The sequence below is a fragment of the Protobothrops mucrosquamatus genome, unplaced genomic scaffold (assembly GCF_001527695.2).
Source record: "Protobothrops mucrosquamatus isolate PMUCROS unplaced genomic scaffold, P.Mucros_1.0 scaffold_11, whole genome shotgun sequence".
Taxonomy (NCBI): domain Eukaryota; kingdom Metazoa; phylum Chordata; class Lepidosauria; order Squamata; family Viperidae; genus Protobothrops; species Protobothrops mucrosquamatus.
Window position 1 is genome coordinate 709,232 of NW_015386087.1, and position 23,775 is coordinate 733,006.

The 23,775-nt window shown below is 34.5% G+C and overlaps 1 protein-coding gene across 2 annotated transcripts in view; it reads right to left on the bottom strand.

Annotated features, from left to right (window-relative positions):
• NPC1 (NPC intracellular cholesterol transporter 1) overlaps window positions 1-23,775 on the bottom strand; it is a 47,968-nt gene that overhangs the window by 5,012 nt on the left and 19,181 nt on the right. Inside the window, exons 6-25 of one of the 2 annotated variants that reach the window (XM_015821410.1) lie at window positions 21,842-22,091; window positions 20,554-20,630; window positions 19,709-20,079; window positions 18,835-19,061; window positions 17,920-18,020; window positions 17,408-17,510; window positions 16,695-16,884; window positions 15,913-16,095; window positions 14,394-14,508; window positions 13,449-13,576; window positions 13,222-13,362; window positions 12,719-12,808; window positions 12,300-12,490; window positions 8,631-8,746; window positions 8,390-8,519; window positions 6,395-6,595; window positions 4,348-4,579; window positions 3,040-3,153; window positions 1,374-1,536; window positions 206-256 (exon numbers count right to left, since the gene is read on the bottom strand). In XM_015821410.1, coding sequence (XP_015676896.1) covers window positions 206-256; window positions 1,374-1,536; window positions 3,040-3,153; window positions 4,348-4,579; window positions 6,395-6,595; window positions 8,390-8,519; window positions 8,631-8,746; window positions 12,300-12,490; window positions 12,719-12,808; window positions 13,222-13,362; window positions 13,449-13,576; window positions 14,394-14,508; window positions 15,913-16,095; window positions 16,695-16,884; window positions 17,408-17,510; window positions 17,920-18,020; window positions 18,835-19,061; window positions 19,709-20,079; window positions 20,554-20,630; window positions 21,842-22,091 — 3,174 coding nt within the window. Of the gene's footprint in view, window positions 1-120; window positions 257-1,373; window positions 1,537-3,039; window positions 3,154-4,347; window positions 4,580-6,394; window positions 6,596-8,389; window positions 8,520-8,630; window positions 8,747-12,299; window positions 12,491-12,718; window positions 12,809-13,221; window positions 13,363-13,448; window positions 13,577-14,393; window positions 14,509-15,912; window positions 16,096-16,694; window positions 16,885-17,407; window positions 17,511-17,919; window positions 18,021-18,834; window positions 19,062-19,708; window positions 20,080-20,553; window positions 20,631-21,841; window positions 22,092-23,775 lie in introns of those variants that run through there. The other variant, XM_029285203.1, reaches the window with a different exon arrangement.

Genomic DNA, 23,775 nt, shown 5'->3' on the forward strand with positions numbered 1-23,775 from the left:
TGTTGATATAATTCTTCCTGAATCCAAACTGTTCAGAATTACTGTTTTTCTTCCAGTTATGCAGAAAATTAATCCCAGTACCATTTTACAGGTGAGGTAATCATAGAAAATTGCTACAATTTATAAGTCTTCAGCCAGAATTCAGAGTCCACTGACCACTTTGTTTAAAATGGCTAGAAGAACAGTAGTTTTTCTCTTTCTGTACCTTTGTTCCTTTCTTGTGCTGCACGAGCTTTAGCTTTATTTATTGAGGGTCCTATAGAAGAAAAATAAAAATGTTGATTTTCTTTCTATATTTATTAGTTCAGTAATGCTAGATTATGAAACATGTTTCACAGAAGAGCACTTGTGATGCAAAAAGATGGAACAACAAACATGACTATAATATGTTGGAGCATCTTACATACAAATCAAGTAAAAATTTTAAGTCATTTTAACATAATGATTACAGTTAAAATCGTTTCTATTCCTACTGGTCAAATTTGAAGTTGATACCACAAACCACAGTTTAGCAGAATATGGGCTGGGTTCATTTATACAGGGGTCCCAATCCCCGTGGCTGGTACTGGGCTGCGGCCCGTTCAGAATCAGGCCACACAAGCAGTAGGCAAGTGTGCTTATGTGCACAGATCCACTTGTGTGAGCTACAGCCATGTGTACTCATGTGCGAAGCTCCATTTGAGCAAGCGGCAGGTGCATACACCCGCCACTCGTGCAAATGGAGCTGCATGTGTGAGTGTGCTCACCTGCTTGCGCGGAATCATCCCCTCTCCCCCGCCACCGCAGCAGTCCACAAAGCAAAATAGCACAATGCCATAGTTTATAGAATAAGGTACTGTGCACATGTTAAGACATGGTTTACATACAGGCACAAATACAAGCCAAAAACATTAATCTAGCATGATGCATAAATCCTGCCACAACAGGCTAGTTTTTCCTTCTATAGCAAGAAATTTGCACATTTTGATCCTGCTTAAACTTTACTTTCTCAAAATATTAACTAACTAGTCCTCCAACTTCAGAAATAATTATATGAACACGGCTTACTTTAAACTAAGTTAAAAATTAATACATTTGTTAATTCAGACATATTTCAAAAAACGCTATGCTAGGGATTTTTTGGTATGCCATTGTGGCATGACAATAAGCTAACCCTCCCCCCCAAAAAACAAAAACAATACCTATTATGCCTTACCATGAGAAACCAAATCTTTCTTTCAGTATCATTAAAAATAGTGGGTTTGTGCATGCCCAGGTGGTCTGCTTTGCTGAACCAGTTTATTTATTATGTTAAATAAATACATCACAATGTTAAATGTGGCCTCTGCGGCATCTAGGTTACTATATCTGAATCAAATTCAATTTTGACTTACCTATGTAGCTAAGTAGGACAGGAAGAAATATTAGACCATGGGTTGCTCCAAGTAGCACCATGGCTAAATACATCCTGAAGTAGAAGACCTGGAAAATCTGAGATTTGGAAAAAGCAAGCACCACTATTCCTCCAAATTTTGTAAGTGTAATACCACTGAAAACCTATTGAAATTAAAAAAAAAAAGTAACAAATCTAGCATTGTCCTGTTATAGACAACATACCTATTCCCAACAGGTCAGAATTGTTTTATTTTTATGTTATTTTTATTATTGGCATCAATAGCAACAATGTATCAGCATCCTGCCTCCTGCATGGCTAGCAAACAAGCTTCTACTCTCATCAACAAGTCAGGTTAGTAAGTACCAGTTCATTGGGTTTTGCAATAAAAATGTACAATCTGCACTAAGTTACGTAATAGCTCATTGTTTTCTTCATTTTCCCAGTGTTACTACTCTAGATCAGGGCTTTTCAACCAGTGGTACGGGTACCACCTGTAGTACATTGGCACCTGGCAGGTGGTACGCGACCATCCTATAAAAGTAGCGGGGGAAGGGAATGAGCTGAACCGATGGCAACACCGCACAAGTCTGAGCGAGAGATGGCTGGAGCTGCAGGGCTGTCAGGGCTCAGCGGAAGCGCCAGGATCAGTGCCACTTTCCAGCTGATCGGCGCTTCTTCAGGCTATCGCCTCAGTGGAAGCGCCAGGATCAGCACCAGGCTCCAGCTGGAACTCAGCGCTGATCCTGGTGTTTCTGCTGAGCCCTGAAGAAGCACCAATCAGCTGGAATGTTGTAGCATCTCCAGGGTCTTGTGATTTACATTCAGATGCTTGGCAACTGATTCATATTTATGATGGTCACAGTGTCCCAGGGTCATGTGAAGTGACCAAAACCTGCTGCAACCACCCAGCAGACGGGGAATAAAAACCAAACACCCCCCACCCCACCCCTGCTGCCAATCCTCAACAGAAATGCTCACAACAATGGAAACCTCGGACAGGAGGAAGAGCGCCGCCGGGTGGGCAGGCAGGTGTCTTGCTTGGCTGTGGCTTGGGGGGCACTTTTTTCAGTACCATTGTAACTTCGAACAGTCACTAAGCAAACTGTTGTAAGTTGAGGACTACCTGTACTTTATCACTTTTTTCCTTTTTGGGGGGGGGGTCATCAAGTTTTTGACACCTTGCTAGGCGACTGGTGGTACTTGGATGTTGCCATATCCTAAAAGTGGTACAATGGGTGAAAAGGTTGAAAAGCCCTGCTCTAGATGACTGTTCTTACACAAGAAAAAAAAAAGAATGATCTCCAACTGGGATGAATGTTTTTTAAGCAGGGTACCTCATCTTTCCTCTCCATTGCAATTTTGCCAAGGTTCAATAGGAAAGGAGGAGACAAGCAATGGAATGGTATATGCACATGAAGTCTGGTGCATATGGACAGTACTTGATCTGTAGTCCTTCGGGTTAAAATGGTTATCTACCCAAAACTTTTAGTTATAATTTCAAACTACAGGAAGAGATGAACTTTGCACTACACAGATGCACGGTGTAGATTGCATCTATATGCTGACACATTGGTTGTATACGGGCCATGAGTTGTTAAGACAATTGGGCCCGATTCCTGTGGTTTCTATTGCCCCTGACAAACAGGATACAAAATACTACTTACACAGCTCCCCATTTGGGATAGTGCTTCCTCAGCACGCTCTAATCTTGTTGCTTTTGTACTAATTGTGAATGCTCTTGTCACATGGCTACAAAACTCAACAGAGATGCCACAACTCTGCAAAGGAGATAATGTAGATATTAGGATATTCTACTGTTTGATAAAGCATAAGGGATTCAAATAAATGGCAATTAAATACTTATAGTTAAAAATTGTTATATGCAAAATAACATAAAAAGGGAATAAGCAGAAAATAAATCTGCTATAACAAATTGAATGCAACAATAAATGCAGCAAGTCAAATTATATACCAAATGCCTCTTTAGCAGCTTCTAGAAGTTATCAGCAGATAGGCATTCTTTGTAGAAAAATCCATAGTTTAGAAATAATCAAGATATGAAGATGGGTTTTAAAATATCACAATAGTTAACAGTGGATATAAAAAAGTAGACACTGCTATTAAAATGCCAGGTGTTTGAGATGTAAGTGAAGTAATTTATCTTCATGTGATTTTTTCTTTCTTCTGCCTTTTTCTTCCTTTTTCACCATTTTGAGTGCCAAGGGAGATCTGACTTTTTACATTTCAAAAAACTGGCATTTTAACTGAGATATCTAGATTTTTTAATAACTGTATAATTGAATGTTGTGTTACCTCTAAATATTAGTTTAAATCAATTATTCTAAGCATAGCACATATTAAGTCAACTATTAGGCAGTCACAAATAAAGATGCATTATTGGTAAAGAGATATCAAATCTTGATTCCCAAAAGTTAAAAATCCTTAAAAAGAGTTATTGGGAAAGAACATTTTCTGTGAATAAGGGGGATGATTGATCGGCATGTGTTGTAGAGTAAAATGTGGGCAATTCTGTCATTTTTTTTTCTTTTCAAATTTTCAATACCAAATTGGTAGAGATGCAAAAGCAGCAAACATTTTCTAGGTTTAAAATTCAAAACAATTTACAGAATCAATTATTAATTTTATTTATTTGATACATTTTTTGTTGGGGCATTGGTAATAGATGCAGCTATGCACAACGTTATCTGGCTAAATCACTGAAGTATGGAAACCAGGTCTAGGACAAATCTTGTCATTGTATTCCAAAAAGCCAAGGTTTTGGTACCGTAATGGAAACAAAAAGGCCAACACTTCATTTTACAAGGAATGAAGTAAGCGTGTCAAGTACAGCATGTATTCTTTTGAGCCTTTAAATCCATCTTTAAGGCTATAAATTGTACAGAATCTAAGTAGCATTTGTTTTGCACCAAAGCTTTGTAAACAGACTAAAATTAAAGTGCAGGTAAACTTACCATGACAAGGTTTACTAAGGAAACTGCATTTAAGGTGATACCCCAGAGCCACATCACTCCAAACATGTTGACCAGTATCATAGCAATAGTGATGGAAACAACAATGGCAGCCCATATTTCAAAACCAAGCAGCACCATAGTTACTATGAATATTGATCCAAGGGAAATGCCAAGATTAAAGATGGTGTCATTCACAATTGTTAAATATTGTTCATAAAAAACATAGAACAAGCTACAAAGAGAAAGATAAGTAAAGTTAACAAATTTACAAACTATAGTTTTCTACCACCTAGCTTCTAAAAAAAGTCACTTTCTACTTTTTTCAAAAATTGAAAGCAATAATGAATCTAATACATTTGTCCAGCCTTAATCACAATGTTGTATTCCAATTTTTCAAACCTAAACATAGGCTTCTGTAATGCAAACATGTATTTGAAATGTAACTTTATTTTTTAAAAAAGAACAAAAGGGCACAAAGTACCATTGTACAGGTATTTGTAGCTAAATACATACCCATTTTAGACTATCATTATGAAAGCTAGTTAAGGCACCAAGCTAGAAACCAGGAGACTGAATTCTAATCCTGTCTTAGGCACAAAGCCCTAGAAAGGGAGCAATGGCAAACCACTTCTGAAGAACCTTGCCAGGAGTCAAAAACTGATTTGAAGATGCATGCATATGCAAAAAGGACAATCAGTAGTTCTAGCCAGTTTCAACCAAAATGGAGGGCTTGTAAGGAGAGATCACTCTGATCTCTTTGAGAGAGAAGAAATCACCGTGTTGTTCAACAACCCTTTATCTTTCTGCTTTCTTCCTGTATTGTTGAATTTTCATGGCTTTGAACATACTGTTCCCACCAAGTGTTTTGTACAGCCCAACTCATTTCTGGAATGCAGCCTCTGGCAGAATTCTTAATGTGTGTCATTTGACCTGGAAGAATTTGTACACATCTTGAGTATCTATTTACAGCAACACTGAATAAATTCATAAGATTAGGTCCTGATGCGTTCTAAAACATAGTGTATTTATGTGCCCTTAACTGGGCATTTTTAGAAATTGATTATGATGATTACATGCTATCAAGTCATTGTTGACTCCTAACAAGCACATAGATTTTCTCCATGATGATCTGTTCCTAACATGGTTCTTCAGCTCTTCCAACTCATACCCATTGTTGCTGTAACTTAGTTTATCCACCTTGCTGCTTGCTGTCCTCTTCCCTTCCACTTTTTGCAGCATTATAGCTTTCTCTAGATTAAAATTACTTAATGTCTGCTGATGATGGCAGTAAAAACAACAATTTTGTTTATTTTGTTCCTTTGATCATTTTTGTTTTTTCCACTAAAAGCACCAAAAATGATGTTTCTCCACCAGTAATGGTGACCAAAAAAAATATTATTTTAGGAAGAAAGACAAATACTAAAAATTACATACTTCATTTACAGATTAAAGACTGATTGACAAAAACTAGGTAGTCTTTAAGATTGTTTTCATTTGTGATTTTAGATTTATAAACTGAAGCCATAAAACATCAGTCAATCAAGCATTTAGGAATTAATCAGAACAAAGTGGAACACTTTGAATATAATTCTAAATTAATATTATTGCTTTAATTATTTGTAAACTGTTCTGTCTCTGCACAGGCTTATTAATATTTTCCTGTTTTAAAAAATACATATGTTGCACAGAAAAAAAATTGGAACACTATCACCATTACTTCATAATAATAAAAATTTGCACTAGGCTTTGACTTTGAGTGACTTAGGAGGATCACCCACAGACAGAAAAAAAAGTGGTCCAGAACAAAGAAGTAGAAAAGGCAAGAACGAAATGTAATTTTGATTAAATGAAATACATTAGCTAACAGCTAATTTTTACAATCTATTATAGTTTCTTCCCATGTATTTAAAAAATTCCCCCTTTACAATTTAATGGCAACTTCTGAAGAAGAGGGGCACCATTCAAGGATTGTGTTCTAGTGGCATATATTGCATAATCTAATTCTACGATGTGGGAGAATTTTCTGCCCATAAAGGAATTACTGTACCTGTAAGGAAAAACTTCAGCATTTTTTTCTTTGTGGACCATGGCTTCAGTAATATTGTTTGCTACAATCCGTGCTTTTTTCAATGCATCAATAAAGTCTGCTGAGGTTTTTAGCACCGTATGGTAAGTCATGAAGTAAGTGGCTCCAATTTCAGAAGAGTTGTGTGTAAAGGTGACTGCAGAACTGTATGCAGCATGTCCTCTGAAAAAAGAGAGTAGTACAGTTGGCATACATCCAAAAAGCTGCTGAGGTCTTTCAAATCAACCAACTAACTAGGCATTTCAGTTTATTATCTTATTAGGAGATGCTACAGTTCAATACTTACTAAAAGTACACAATACAAAGCAATAGAATGCTGATTTGCAGCATGGATGTATTCAGGGAATAAATCTAACAATGAACATGGGACTGCATATCAAATGGGTTGATGAAAATCATAATAGATTTAATGCATCGTGATTTATCATTTGATTATGTATTCTACATTTTTTCACATTGAATCAGACTAAATAGTCTATAGCAGGGCTTTTCAACCAGTGGTACGGGCACCACCTGTGGTACATTGGCACCTGGCAGGTGATACGCGACCATCCTAGAATAGTAGTAGCGGGGGAAGGGAATGAGAGCGCCGCTGGGCGGGCAGGCAGGTGTTTTGCTCGGCTGTGCCTTGGGGGGCACTTTTTTCAGTGCCGTTGTAACTTCAAACAGTCACTAAGCGAACTGTTGTAAGTCGAAGACTACCTGTACTTTATCACTTTTTTCCTTTTTTTTTTTGGTCATCATGTTTTTGACACCTTGCTAGGCGACTGGTGGTATTCGGATATTGCCATATCCTAAAAGTGGTACAATGGGTGAAAAGGTTGAAAAGCCCTGGTCTATAGTTTCTTAGATCATATTTTTTCTGAAAATAGGACCATTTATCCAAAAGTATGAACTGTAGCATTTCATCTGTTCTGATCTCTAAATTGTTTCAGGCAATTTATATTGTTTTGACCAAACCATTAACTATTTCATTTGGTACCAATAAGGTAAAAATTAATCTGGTTCTAGAGGTTTCACCCCATACAAGAACAGTGCATAATCCCTGACTATGTTGTTATGAAGCTTAAACTGTAGTACTGTTCCTGTGCATTCCACTTTACAATTAAGTGAACATTCTCTTTTCAGAGAAAAATAAAATTGGCTAGCTTCACCTTTTCACTTTATTTGTATTTTCCCTTCTTCATAGTCAGCTACTTTGCTGATTCTTTTTATTTTGAATGTATCTGAGGAGCTCTTTTATTGTTATTTGAAATTAACAAAGAGTTTCAGCTTACTCTGAGTTTTAGATTTTCTGATGTAAGGGTTCAAATCTAGCCTATCTATATGTATTCTTTCTGGGTTTTCAACTCACAATATATGTCCATTTCTTCACTAAACATTTAGTATGGATGCATTGACTTCTGCTATTTTCCACAATTGTACGCAACTGTATTTTTACTGTTTCCTTTTTTTTGGAACTCCCACAAATGTTGAGCTCCTTTTCCCACTAGCTTCTCTGGCTATTAAAGCCCCCAATCGTTTTTATTTTAAGTTTAAAGTACAAATTTGAACATAAATAACATAATAATTTCATTATGCATTACTTCATGCCATTTTGAAAGTTCTTGATTTATTTTAACAGAATAGTAGACTAACAGAGTGGAAAGGACCTTGGAGATCTTCTAATCCAACCCCATTCAGGCAGGAAATCCTATAATAATTCAGACAAATGTGTATTTATCTTCCCTTTCAATTGCTTCGGTTCCTTCTACATGGAACTTATATCCTTCAATTGCTGTGTTTCAATTATGGCAATAACAATGCTAAGATGAAATTATATTTATTAAGCAATATTTGCCTATCCAAATTTAAAATTAAAAGTTCAGCTTTATTTTGCATTTCTTGTGCTGTGAGCATTATTATACAGACAAAGAAAGCCAGGTATTTTATGACTCAATGTCCTTCCAAACATACCCTTTGCCACATTTTGGATTAGGATTATCCGAGAGGAACATAGGGAGAAATTTCATGAAATCTTCACCCTCAGGTCTCTGTTTTCCTTCTTTAGTCAGTGGCCGACAGCGCACACATGATGGATTGACAACTGTATAAATGTTATTGGAAAATATTCATTAAATTAACATTTGTCTTCATTCATGTAAAACTGATTTGCTTCAGATTTAATACTTCATTAAGCATTGAAATTCAGTGGTACCTGAAGCATTGCAGAATGCTCCAGTGGTGTTATACGTTCTGCAACAGGAAGACTGGGGCTTGATCCAGTCAAAGTAGTCATCAATCCAGGAAGAAGGTGCATAGCCAATTCTTGTACTAAAATATGAAAACGGTACCGTCGTTTGTCATTTTCAGGTACATTCTATACAAACTGCATATACCATAAGTTTTAAAAATATATAGGTAGCCCTTGACTTATAACAGGTTGTTCAAATTTACACTGGCACTGGAAAAAGTGACTGATGAATGTTTTTCAAAAGTGACTTACCACCATTGCAGCATCCTCATGGTCATGTGATCAAAATTCAGGGGCTTGGCAACTGACTCATATTTATGACAGCTGCAGTGTCCCAGGGTCATGTGATCCCCTTTTGCGAACTTCTGACAAGCAAAGTCAATAAGCCAGATTTGCTTAACAACCATGTTGCTTACAGTTGCAGTGATTCATTTAACAACTGTGGAAAGAAAGGTCATAAAATGGGGCAAAATTCACTTAACAAATATTTCACTTAGCACAGAAATTTTGGGCTCAATTGTGGTTATATATTGAGGAATACCTGTATTTTGGAGAGGAGGGAGACCTGCATTAGAAATTGTTCTTCCAATCCAATACAGAAATGTTTTGCATTTTGGACTTCTAGGGAAGCAAACTGAAGATGGCTCTGCTAAAAGCAGAGTTGATGATGGTGGAATGAAGAGTTGGTGAATAGACCAGGTATTTGTTATTCCTCTCTGAACAAGAGAAGACTTGAAATCATCGACAAGTACTCCAGATTTTTGCTTCCTGCAAGGAGACTACAAGACAACAGTCTCCAGTGGGTTTAAAGCTCTGGGAAGTGAGAGATGCTCAAACCACAGTCAACACCTTCAAAAGGACACTGGGTTTACATAATTTCTTTTGTAATCAGTTTTGGAAAGTGCTTGTTAACTTGCTTTTAAACTACAGATAGTCCTCGAATTACAACCACAATTGAGCCCAGAATTTATATTGTTAAGTGAGAAATTTGTTAAGTGAATTTTGCCCCATTTTATGATTTTTCTTCCTAAATTTGTTAAATGAATCACTGCAATTGTTAAATTAGTAACAAGATTGTTAAGTGAACTTGGCTTCCCCATTGACTTTGCTTGTCAGAAGATCGCAAAATATGATCACATGACCCCAGTACACTGCAACCATCATAAATGTGAACCAGATGTCAGCTTCCAGTTTGCCACTGCGGTCGGTGCGGCCACTGGAAGGCGAGCTCCATCTTCCACGTTTCGAAAGGGTCGAAAGTCGCCCTGTAGGGGCGACGAGCAAGGAGGGGACCCCCGCTTGATTGCGAGAGGGCGGCAGCCCTTCCGCTCGATCTGGGGCAGCCCTCCAAACCAGCGGAGGAAAGACCGGCCATAGTAATATGGCCCATCACTAGGCTGCAGACAGCTGAAGTCAAACTTACCACCAAGCACTTCGAAAGCAACGCAGATGAAACTGAGTGAGATCCAATTTTCTCTTTACCCTAAGTACTTTCTTTTCCTGTAAAAGCTGCCTGAAGTATCTTTCCCCCAGTGAGGAGAGAGGGAAGGGAATTTCTATCCTACCCTCTAAGAATAGCGGCGACTGACTACCCAGGGGAATTAAAGCACTAAAAGAACAACTTTAATCTAATTGGATTTATATGTTCCTGATACGTGGGGACCAAAATTTTTCCTATTTTTATTGGAGACTTTTGCTTTTATCTACAAAAAAGAAATAAAATTGGAAAAAGGATTATAAAAATTTTGGACTTAAAAAACCTTAAACGGCATTGGTGACATCTTGTGGCAAGTTTGGTATTACAACGTTATTTCCTAAAAGAGACTTGGCTCGAAGCCCAGACCTTAGATAAGACTCTTCTGATCTTGGCACCACCTGTGAGAAACTCAGCTGTAAGAGAACAGCTGGGCGGCATAACTGGCCTACTTGAACCTTTACTGACTTTCAGAGTTATACAGTATGTGGGGAATTGCCTTCCTATCTCTTTAGTTGAGAAATATTGGTTACTATATGAGATGATGAAATACCTTGAACTATAAAATCTTGCTTGACAAACGATTTCTACTATAAAGATTGTTTATAAACATGTGAAAGAGATGGATGAAGACCAGGAAAAGATCCTTTCCATGTTGAAAGCAATACATGAAACCATTCTTTCAGCTTGGGATAAAATAAGACCTAACATAGTTGGTAAAGGAAGAAAGCCAGAATAAGGCTGAAGAAAATTGGTGTTTTGATTTATTAGAGGGGATTTCATATTATTAATTAGAGGGTTAAAGGGAAAAGTTGAGATAAGGGGAATTCTGATCATTAGATTTAAAATATTTGGAAATTAGTTGAAAATAAGGATTTTATCTGTTTAATATTTAAAAATTAGACCTAAAAGAAAAAATATTATTATGAATATGTTTGATTTATTAACCAGGTAATATATATAATGGTTTTGATTTATTAAAGGGGATATTGTATTATTAAGTAGATAATTTAATATGGTGGGAAATAGCTAACTTTTAGGAAATAGAACAAGATTATATTCAAATAGATAAAATGTGTATTTTGGATATTAGATTCTGTTATGAATTGAGATAAGGGAAATCTTGGCTACCTAAAGCCTGAAAATTATAAATATTAAAGGTTAAATTGGAATATTGATGGGAAACTAAAAATTGGGAAAAAATTAATAACAGGAAATGGATTGTTTATGAAGATTGAATGTAAAAAATAAGATACGTATAAGCTAAAATTTATTGATAAATGTAATAATGATGTTTTTACTGAGTTGATATAAGAAATGTATTAGCTTAAATACAAAACAGTAAATGTTAATGGAAAAAGGAAATATTTGATGTTGTAACTTGAGATTTGTACTAAAGATTTTGTTATCGAATTATTGATTAACCCAGCCACCACGTTGCTTTTTAAATACTTAAATGTAAAATTGGAAAATTAATAAAATATTATAAAAGAATGTGAACCAGATGTCAAGCAACTGAATGTAAATCACGTGACTATCGGGATGCTGCAGTAATCATAAGTGTGAAAAATGGTCATTTGTCATTTTTTCCAGTGCCATTGTAACTTTGAATGGTCACTAAACGAACTGTTGTAAGTTGAGGTCTACCTGTATTAGAAGCCTTTGGATTGAAAACACCAGATGGGTTTCCTTCAATCCTTAGTGAAAGAAGTTTTAAATAAAAGTTCAAGGATTGATGAAGGGAGAACAAAATTTGACCTACTAGTACAGAATGAAGCATAATATTTTAATACTGAACATACTACTTTGGAACAATGGACTCAAACGTTAATTTTAAGACTGTCTGCCTCTATAGATAGACTGTTTAAAAGCTGCTGTGAAAGAGGAGCAGGTTTCATTGGTCAAGACTGACACTAATTTGAAAATGGATTTAAAAATGAACAGGAATGATATGGAAAATGATGCTACGTTGGACATAATATCTTAATTAAAAAGGAAATACAAATAATAAATCAAGAGTGTGACCTGGTTAATGTTTCTATATTGGACTTACACAAGAAGCTGGTTAATCATGAGTCTAAATAAAAGTTTGTTCCTGTTCTAACAGAACATTATTTGCAAGAGAAAATCTTTAAGGAAAAAGGAAAATGAATACCTACTAGCTGCTAATCTCTGCTGCATGAAACGCTTGTTGTATCAGAGAATTGTTGTCACATCCCATTCCTCCACAGACCATATTTTGCCCATCTGGTGTTGTATAATCATGCCCTTCTTTCAACACAAAATATACTGGAGGACCTGCATGCAGGTATTTGCCAAGATTGTTGAAGTAGGCTATCAAATAGGAATCCTTATTTTAAGAGAGAGAGAAAAGAGAGAGAGAATACAAAAGAAAGGAAAATAAAGTAAGAAAATATTTCTACAATCCTCTCTCTATAGATACACACATATATATAAATCTAGTATCTATTTCTTTTATGCACAAATAGGGAGCTGTCATTTTCAGAAAATTCTCAGGAAAATTTAGTATTTCCTAAGGAAAAAAAAGAGTAGCAGTACAAGAAGTTGAAAAACTTACATCAGGCATTGATAATTTTTGATCCAGGCCAATCTCAACTTTGTTGACAACTGCTATGCTGAATGATAACACACCCACAAATATGGATATCTGAAATACAGTAAAGTCTTCTTTGTCTCACAAACAGCATTTATCTAAAACCTGTTCAAGATTTTGATTTACATATTTGAAATCTATAGAGTAAATCAGTGCTGCTATAAAATATACTGTAGCTCTTCAATTTAAAGGTTAAAACAGTGTCATGGTACACTAGCAATAGGGTAGAAGAAATATTTAACATGTTTCTCTTACAGTGTAAATGTAAGTAAAATTAACATTAATCTGTTCAGACTACTGAACTGATTTTTACTATTCTGAAAACCAGTGAAAGAAGAACAAAATCTGCATAAAATTAAATACATTTATACCATCAAAAAAATCTCATGATTGCATTTAGATTATTATTTAGTTTAGATATTTTAAATCAAAAGGAACTTTAGCTGCAACAATGAGAATGTACGTACAATAATTGGTCTCATCCAATCTTTAAGAAGAAACGGAGAATAAATGTTTTTGAAAAACTGAAACAGCATGCTTTTAGAGTGATGGAAACTACTGATCTCTTCATGACCTTTGATACAGCACAGGACATCACATTGATTATTCTGGAATAATAAAATACCAAAATGAATGTGCAGCTAAAATAATGCTTATCCAAAACAAATATGAAAAGAGTTTATAATGATCTTACCTCTTGGCGCTTAATATCCAAGCCCAAGAGACTTACAAAGCAGGTAATCTGCAGAAGGAAATCAATAAAGACAGCCACTGCAGCAAAGAGGGAGAATGTACGAACTGCAGGCATAGTAGACAAGCTCCCTAAAGGAGAAAAATAAACAGATGCATGTCATACTAACTCTATACAAAACAATATATCCAAACATTTATGTACCACTTCCATAAAATACCAATCCAATTTTTGAAAAAGTTAATTAAAATACTGTCATTAAAAAGGAAAGAAAATACTAATCAGTGCATTTCTACAATTCATGAGAAGTTGCTGGTGAAAAAATAGTGTGGGTTTTTTTTCCAGGTGCCTAAGCAATATACGAAGATAACAGGCACTACTTCAATAAAAGAGTAGGCATTACCATTGCGATTTTTCGCCAAATCCTGGTTTCCCATGAAGATATTATGCCAAGACTCCCATACAAGGATGACAAAAAATGTTTCAGTTTACAGACGATGTGCTTAAGGGTTCTTTCTAAAATCTCAGCATTTAACGGAACAGATATTTTAAATTCAGAAATAACTTGAAGAAATGAAATCTATTCTATGATTTCATTCCATAATACATCCCCTTTCCCAGCTGTATCAGAAACACATTTGGTGGAAAGTAAAAATATGGGTAGTATTCAGCACAGCTGTTCATAAATAACAAAAGTAAAATAATGTTTCCATATTGTATCAAGAATTTGGCAGTTTATATTTCACCAGTTTTAGCATTCTACTCAAATGTATTTTACCTGTTCCTTTTAAAACACCACTGTTCACTTCACTGTGGGGCTGCTGTTAATTTTCAAGAATTTGAAAATAATGACTTTACCTATTCTGCTTTTTTAAAATACTAGTCATGGAGTAAGAGAAAATAATTAATTCCAAAATGCTAAGTACAATTTTTTAAAAAAAATCTTACCTAGGAAAAAAGCCACTGTCTCTGAAAGTGAGGAAAGAAACATGCTAGGAGCCACCTCTCCAAGAATTCGACCAATCTGCTTATCTAAGGTTTCATCTTGAAGCCGTTCATCTCTCTGAAATTATAATTAACTCATTAAATCAAATTGTGTGTCAGATATATAATACAAATTTTAGTTAAGAAAAAGTAGAAATATGCTTTTTTGCCAACCTGCAAAGGCTCCAGGCTATCCATTTTTTTAAAAAGTTCAGTAATATATTTTATATCTATATGGTCATTTAGAACTACATTCAACACTCATATGCATGCACGCACACTGTAAAAACTCTCATAAATTCTAAATATTCTTCTTTAAAATTGTGTAAAAATCCAAAATGAACAACAGTGTATCATTGGCCACACAGTTTCTCCAACCTAACCCAGAGAAAATATTGGTTTCCTTTCTGAGAACAGGCAATCATCGTTTTCACTGCTGTAGCAATTATCCTATTTCCTGTCTAGATGAAATGCAACACAATGTTTTAGTAAATAAGACCAAATTAATCCCTCATTTTTAGCCTTGTTATTAATGGCTTTACAGAACCCTTGAAAGGGATGCTTTCTAAGGTTTATCAACATGGATATCCTTCTGGAAGGATTAAAACCCTTCTTTCCTGGAATGTATGGGGTTTTTTTCACTAAAAGGCTTCTTTTTGTTGTATCTCTGTGTATACACAGAGAAAATGCTTTTTCTGGAACTATAAGAATTAAGCAACTGCATATATATACACATATATATACCATATGTAAATTTGAAACATCCCTTTCAAATACTTGCCATGCTTGCTATGAATCATGGCCACTAAATATTTCTTCCCATAATAGATACCACTTGCGACTATTCCATGCAAGAGAGCTTGTAGGCATGAGGGAAGTGTCAGTAGGCACACTCTTGCACCATGTTGAAGAGCAGATTGTTTTCCAAAGAGGTCAAATGGAGTTTTCCAGAAAGCCCACAAACAAAGTATTCTCCTTGCTTCCCAGAAAGATACTCAGTGCCACCCAAATAGTATTTAAAAGGAGGTTAGTGTATTATCATTCTTAACACATTATTGCAAAAAGCCAAACTATATTTATTACAATGGAACCACCATAGGGTTCTGCCTCCTTGGCCGGAGGCTTTGAGGCACGGTTCATCAGCAGGCTCAAAAAAGGTCTAAAGGTCAGTTTTCAGTATTTCTAGATAAGTTGTAAAAAGCTTCCATCCAAACCTTGGGAGAGCTACTGGCAATAGGGTGAGCTAGACAGATTATCATTTTTGCTTGTATTTCCTATCCAAGCCAGAGAAAAAATCATAGGCTAAACCAGGGGTAGTCAATCTTGGCTCTTTTATGACTCAGGAATTCTGGGAGTTGAAGTCCACGAGTCATAAAAGAGCCAAGGTTGACTATCCCTGGGCTAAACAAACCATTAATTTATTCCAATAAATTGTGCTTATGCAAATGTTATCTTATTATATACATTATATTAACAAAAATACCTGAAATGTCTGAACAATAATGAAAATGTTGTCCACACCAACAGCCAGCACCAAAAAGGGAATGACTTCAATAACTATTAGTGTTAGAGGGACTCCAAAATAGCTGAAGATACCCAAAGAACATGCAACTGAACTTAGCACTATCAGGATACCCGCAATGCCCAATGAGATCTTTGAATCCACCTAAATAAATAAAGACAACATACATTGGAAGCCTTTTTAAAATTTTCTTTTTGAAATATAATTACATGTTAATAGTTTGATTGTCAAACCAGCTGCACTTTACTACTTGTACCAAAACAAGCATGTATATTCTATTTAAAGAAATATAAAGTGAATAGGCAACATCAAAAATATCAATTCCTAACCCAGGAAATTCATAATATACATGCATATCTCTTTTACTTATTTAGGAAAATTATTGTTCTGAAACATGCTATCTTCAGTACTTTTAAATAACATATATTATATAAAGCAATTAGGGAGCTCCCCATGTGTATCTCCCTAAATTTTCAAGAGAAAAACTGCTAAAAAAATAATAGATAAATATATCAGCTAATTTCCAGAAGACCGTATGGATTTTTTACAGCACATATGGGTGTAAACTTCTCTGATACTGTATGTTATCCACCTGCCTTACTACTTAGTTGTTACAGAGATAAATGTTCAAAATGATAGGATAAAATAAAACTAAACATTAAGGTGCATTTTAACTAAACGTGCAAGACATTGAACTCTGTATTTTGCTACAGAATAATTTCAACAGTTAAAAAGATGCATACCAAGAATCTAGCAGCACTCTTAATATGCCCAAGAGCGATAGAAATGTACACAAACATGACTGCATAGCTAATTACAACAATGTGAACATCACTGTTGCTTTCTCGATTTATTTCATCTTCAATACTACGTTCAGCAGAGAAGGAAATTGTTAAACTTGGGTTGTCATAGTTTTTCACAAAATTGATAAACCTGAAAAACAGACAAGAGTGTCAATAATTTTTAAGAAAGCTAGACTAACCAATCTCTATTAAACACAAATCTTTGACAAAAATGTGCACAAAATTGTTTCAATATTTTATTGTTAAATTGTACCCTGCATTGCCAATATATGCTAATTTTGGTGTAAGTTCCTACATTTCTTACGTTTAATGTAACATGTTTTTTCAGATATTTCAAATTAAAACTATCCTTGATCTACCCAATTAAGGCTTTAAAAGTGAAATATATTGCTTGTAAGTTTAAAACAAGGCTTTGTATAATTCCTATACTGAAAGAACTGAAAAAGTTATTAATATCAAAAAACACTGTTTTATTTCTGAATAAATATTCAAATAAATAAGTATTCACATTATAAAAACATGAAGTTGCTGCTTTATTTTGGAGCACTTAAAATATTGCAAAGCATAACTTAGTAGGTTAGAATTACTGAACTTTAATTTCAAAAGTTTACAAACATTATTTCAGATAAACCTAATTTAGAAAAAAAACTTACTCCTTTTCCCAAGCTAAAACTTTCATCATCTTTTCTGTGTCATTGTAGTAATTCTTGACAGGAAATGTGATCACGAGTGCTGTGGCATTATTATAATTTTCATCTAAGTATTTAATAAAAGAATGAAGTATATGAGGAACTATTTCAAACACAGACACAGACACACACACACACACACACACACAAAATACAAAATAAGGGTACCAGTTCAGGGTTATCAATTTCACACATGAAATTAAGCTACCTTACTTGTAAAAATAGATGGGACAAATAGCATTTTGCATCTGCTTGAATTGCTACTAGCACATTTAATTCTCAGTAGCCAAGAAGCAGTAATTTGTTAGTTATAATGTCCCACACATTATAACACAACATGCTAGCAAATGAATATCAGCAGCAATTTACATATCTGCAATATAGGGACGGTATAATTTGGACTGTCTAAAAAGAAAGTGGATTTATAGGCCTCCTGCTTATTTCAGCAATAAAACCAACAAATACATCATACTTACTATCATATCCCCCCATCACCAGCCATGGGAAGACAGGACCACCAAATGTCCCCAAGCAGGGTTTATGAAGAAGGGTTGCGTCATCCACAGATGCTGGAGCCCTATCAAATTTGGACACAATGTTTCTTATCAGAACTGTAAGCTGGTATTTCTTAAGACAATATTGCAGTAAATTGCATTGACTCATAAAGACCTGGCTTTTCAAAAGACCTTTCAAGAAATGTACACAAATTTTAGAAATAAATATATGCTCAATCCAAAAAAGTTATTTATTTCAGTTTTAATTTAGAAATTATTAAACAATATTTTTTCAAATAAAAACTTTCAAAATATGCCTTAGTCTGAAAAATTTTAGGGCGTAGTAGTTCATTTTATAAATTCATATTTAGATAATTTGTATTATCGAAGAACTACAATAATACATTGAGAAGTATTTTGGTTTGATTAGTACATATGCTTCAATAAATCACATTCTGATCTGGTTTAAATGATATTAAGCAAAGTCCCAAGAAAGGGAATTATAATTAATCTTAAAGTAAGCCTTAACTCTTGGGCAAATTCATCCTTATCAATTATATTTGAAGACTGAATTCATTAATTGTGCTAACTCATAACTATTTGTTTAGCTTTGGGTGGATATTTATTTATTTAAAGATTTATAAGGCTACCAAATTCATGTGTTGCAAGTCTGGGTAGCATACAATATAGACAATAAATTGAAAGAAGAAAAAAGCAAAGAAAAATATTTATCAAACAAACAAAAGTATTACTGGTTTAAGTAAGTCATTGATGAGACTTCGGGGCAGTTAACCAAGTTTACCAATATAAAGAAAAGAAAATCAGCCTAACACAATTTTTAAAGTTACAAAAAGTATGTAATCAAGAGACAGGGATGGTATTTTTGACTGGGCCTACCTGACACAGGATAAGAAGTGAGTGTGGAAGTCAGCATAGGTAAAGAATACATCACTAATGTTATAATCTAGGACAGAATGACTGTTCTGGAAGTAGTTGAGGACACTCAGAATAGTACAGTTGTTATTGTAGGGGGCAAGAGGTGCCAGGCAAATGTCCTTCAACATAACAGTTTCATTTTGATAAGATGCAATTATGTTTTCAATACCACTTTGCAAATCTAGTACCTGAAAAATATGAGAGAATAAAAATGTATTGCTTAGCATATCAATGGGACAGAATATTTTCTCTCCGTATCTTCCTTTAAGATATGATAGATGAAGTTAATTATAATCAACATTTTAATTAAAAGCAAGGTATCAAGCACAATGAACCAAAGTAACTTTTCAGCATTCAAATTCTGAAAACAGTATTTTTTCTTAAAGAATCAGAATCAATTTAAACTGACAAAAAAATACAACATCACAATATCATAGTTCTGGAAAAGTGTGTGTATCTGTGTGTTCTGTTAACTGAATATAAAATTTAGTCAGCTTTCTAGCAAAAAAGCATGCTTTAAATTTCATAGTCACTTAATCTTATAATTTCCCCACCACTGATCCTATCCTTTGATTTGAAAGCTATTTAAATCTATGATCCATCTTAGTTTGTATGCCTTTTATTTTCCACAAGCAATCTCGCCCAAAAGCCTATCAGCTCTTATTCTATCACAGCACAGTAAAAAAATATATCAGTTTTTGTTTAACTCATTCAATAGGAAAATGGCTGGGTTCAACCTAAAGGCTCACTAGATATTCTGCTGATCAAACAGAAGAATATGCATTTAACTTGTACCTATGCTAACAGGATATAAATATATCAGTTTCTATATTACCTGATGCAAGATATGTTTTGTAAGTGGAGGTCCAAAAGGAATGTCTGCTCCTGAAGGATATGGAGAATAGATCTCTGGAGTAGTATTCACCGCCTGAATAATGAGTTGTTCAGTACGGAAGAAAGGTCCAAAATTAGTATCAAAGTATTCCTTCTCTCTCCGAGCTTGGCTATTTGGGGCTGACCACAAATCTACAGGATTTGTAGTTACTTTGAGAAATGCCAAGCCTGAGGAACACATGGCAATGATAACCAAGGACAACAGAATAACAGGTCGTGGGTTCCGAACACAAAAAGCTCCCCATGATGAAAATATAACTCTTAAAGTATTCTCAAATTTATCACCAAATCTTTCACACCAAGTAGCTTCTCCTGCAATGACACAATCATAAATATTAAATATCATACAACTGCCCAAAATTTTTAATTAAGACATGTTTTATTGTCCCGTTATTTTTGAAACTATGAATTGTTGGTATCAAATTATTTTTCTTTTTTACTGTAAAAGATCACAACAGAGGTATTTGATTTGACACAATCACAATGAATAATTAAGATTTCTGTGTCCAACATATTTTTATGCAAATTTGAATGTTTTCAGATTAGAGACCGTATAAATAATTAGGGAGTATAGGCTTTTACACTGGCAAAATGGAGTTGGACAGAAGAAAGCAATTTTACCCTTTAATTATTTGTCAGTGATAGCAAATAAATTATAATGCAATCCAAAACAGTTCAGTGCATTATGTCCCATAATAAAGCATGCAATATTAACAAATTACCATTTGTGGATGTTATTTCTAGAAGAAAGCACAAACATTGGTTCCTTTATATTCTAGAACTTACCAGTATTTTGATGTGAGTTAACAGAATAGGCAATATTGCCATCAATGGATGTATATTCAGAAACAAAATATCTCTTCCTGTAAATTATATAAACACAGACAATGTAGCACAAGTAAGCATTTTTACATTAATTTATGTAACACTGTAGATAAACTATTAGTGTATTTAATCAAGTATAATTGTATAAAAAAGTACAGGCATCGCTTATCAAATTTAAATTACAATGTGTACCTGAAAAGTAATTATATATTTCAGCAAGACACCTAAAAATCTGAAACATACCTCCAAATCAACCATGAAGTAATTACAGGAAATAAAGTTTTTGGAATAATAAAGTTTTTGGAATGTTCTACACAGTCCACAGATTTATTATTATTGAAACTTGGGGCACTCAAGGAAAAGTAGTCTGAAACGAAGAGTGGGGAAGAGACAATCCAGCTGGAAGATAACTGAGAGAGCCTTCATCTGCCTTCGTTTCTTGTTTTTTTTAAGTGCCTCACTTTTAGATGACTCGGTATTAAAAACCATGAGATCTATCACCATCTAGACAGCTTTTCAAAACATCAGTTTGTAACTAAACTGAAAGAATGTTGCACACTGTATGTAATAAGGCCATTCAACCTGACCATCCTCCTTTTTCAGCAAGCAATTCGAAAGGAAAAAAAATCCCACGGTTATTAAGAATGATTCTAAATTATGTTTACTCAGCCCATTTTCTGATGGCTCTGTGTTCAGAATCACTTGTAATACAGCTGGAAGCACACTGCATTTATCCACACTGAGTAAGGCCAACATTCTGTGTAAATCAACACTAACAAAAAAGAGATCTCAATGTAACCCATTGCTTACAGTTTAAGAATTCTTTCCCTCATCCTGTATGATTTTGCCAAATCTGATTATGTTAATAGAGTAAGTGATCAAATATATAACATTTTATTTTTATTTTAGTTATTTATCAGATCTAGAGGATACTCATTTCACTCATAGAGTGACTCTGTGTATGAGTAGTTATTATAACATCATCCATATTTACTTTTACATTGGAAAAAAATTCTTAGAGAATATGAAATATTAACAACTACTTAAATGAAAAATCATTAGGCCATTCAACCTGACCATCCTCCTTTTTCAGCAAGCAATTCGAAAGGAAAAAAAATCCCACGGTTATTAAGAATGATTAATAATAGAAGTGTTTCTAAAAGTGATGCTGAACAGTGAGTAAGCATTTAATAGTATATAAACAGTTTTGGAATATTTTCAGTGTAAAGGACTTTAAATGGCTATTTACCTGTAACACCAGACACCGCAAACCACTGCAAAGAAAATAAGAAGAAATGCGGTATACGAGATCCACATAATAACACACATGGCATCCAAACCAAGCAAAAGCCAAGGGGTGGGAGGTGGTGGCGGCTCTGGTTTTGGGCCACAGACAATGGAACAATCTTGACAACTACAAGGTCCTGTGATATCATCCACAGACTCATTGCAGCCTTTGGTAGCATTGTTCATAGGAATCATCCCATGGATAGGTACATCTAACAAGGGAGAAGATAACATTTACGAAACAAGAATGCAGCATTAGTTACCCAGATATAATATATTGCTATTTAAATTAACTCATACGAATATGTTTATAGTTTGTCAAATTCAGTTTTGTGTCATTAAAAATAAAATAATTCAATATAACATGTATAAAGCACAAAATTCACATATTTTAAAAAATGAAATAAAGTGATATAAAAAAAATAAACAAGTTCTAAAGTGAAATATAAAAACTACATTTATAATAGTATAGAACTTAGTTATTTTATGAAGCTATTAACAGGCTAGTCTTCCAAGAGAAAGTATACTACCTGCTCCTCAAGCCAATCTAAACACTCAGTAAGGTAGTGGGAGACTGATAAGCCTGGAGCACTAACTATTATAAAAAGCACAGTGCAGCTGTACATGAGCAATTTTTTTCAATAGCTTTATCCATGCATGGACATAGGCCTTCCAAGAGGGAGGCACTATTATACCTTCCCTCCAGCATCTAGAGCAGGAGTGGGAATGATGGCTCTTTTATGACTTGCGGACTTCAACTCCCAGAATTCCTGAGCCAGCATGGGAGCTGAAGTCCACAAGTCATAAAGTGACTTTCATTCCCCACGTCTGATCTAGAGGATAAGACATCAAACCTCACTAGATTAAAAGAAAACGGGTAGAATGTTAAAAAAAAAAATGTAAATAAGATCTCCATTGCATTGGCTCAAGATTTTAAACCCATCTCAAAATCCAAATCAAGGATTCTATATTTGGCATTATAAAGATTTTTTTCAAGGCCACAGATGATGTGAGATTCAATTGAAAAGCAAACTAAGTCCTTGAGGATACACTGTTTCCAAGAGAAACAAATCTATCAACAATATTATCTATTAACGAAACAGAGGGATCCATTGTAAAAGGACCTCCACTTTTATTCCAACACTTTCAACAATGAATTCTCATCCAAGATAAGACCAAGTTCCAAATGGAGAAATACATTAGACACACAGTGAGGAACACAAAACAAGGTTCTTAAAACATTTTGATTAAATTACTTTCAGAGCATTCAAATATTTATAGACACACAGCTGTGCTCTATATAAATGCAAAAAAACTAAACAAGTAACACTACATCTAGTATATGCAATCATACAAAAAATGATTTCTAACTTTGTAAGACTGAATCTATCAAAGTAGTTGCTTTTGAAAAATCTTTGTTTTTAAGAGGAAAATATATAAAATATATTATGAACATATATTATCAACAGAACACAATACTGAACATAATTTGTTGCAATTAGAAAAAATTGAAAACATTAACAATTTTGTTTGATATACTACATTCAATCAAATCAAATCAATCAATGTCAGAATATGTTCTTTTGCCTTTCCCCCTTTTCTATGTATTTGTTTAATTAAAGGGTAAAGAGAAACAAATTTCAAATTCAAGTGGAATATAATTGCACCTATACTAAAACTATTTATAACATAAAACTTCAGCATCTATAGATTGCACAAAAACTAAATGTATATTAAAATGTCTATATTTTGACTTCTGCTTCCGGATCGCGGCACCTCAGTCGTACGAAGAGACCTCTCTCTTTGTCGGCTGTTTTCCCTCTGCCAGTAGACCCTTATGCGGGTCTTAAATCGCCCTGGAGGGGCGACTACCGTCGAGGAGGCTTTGCTCGGCTG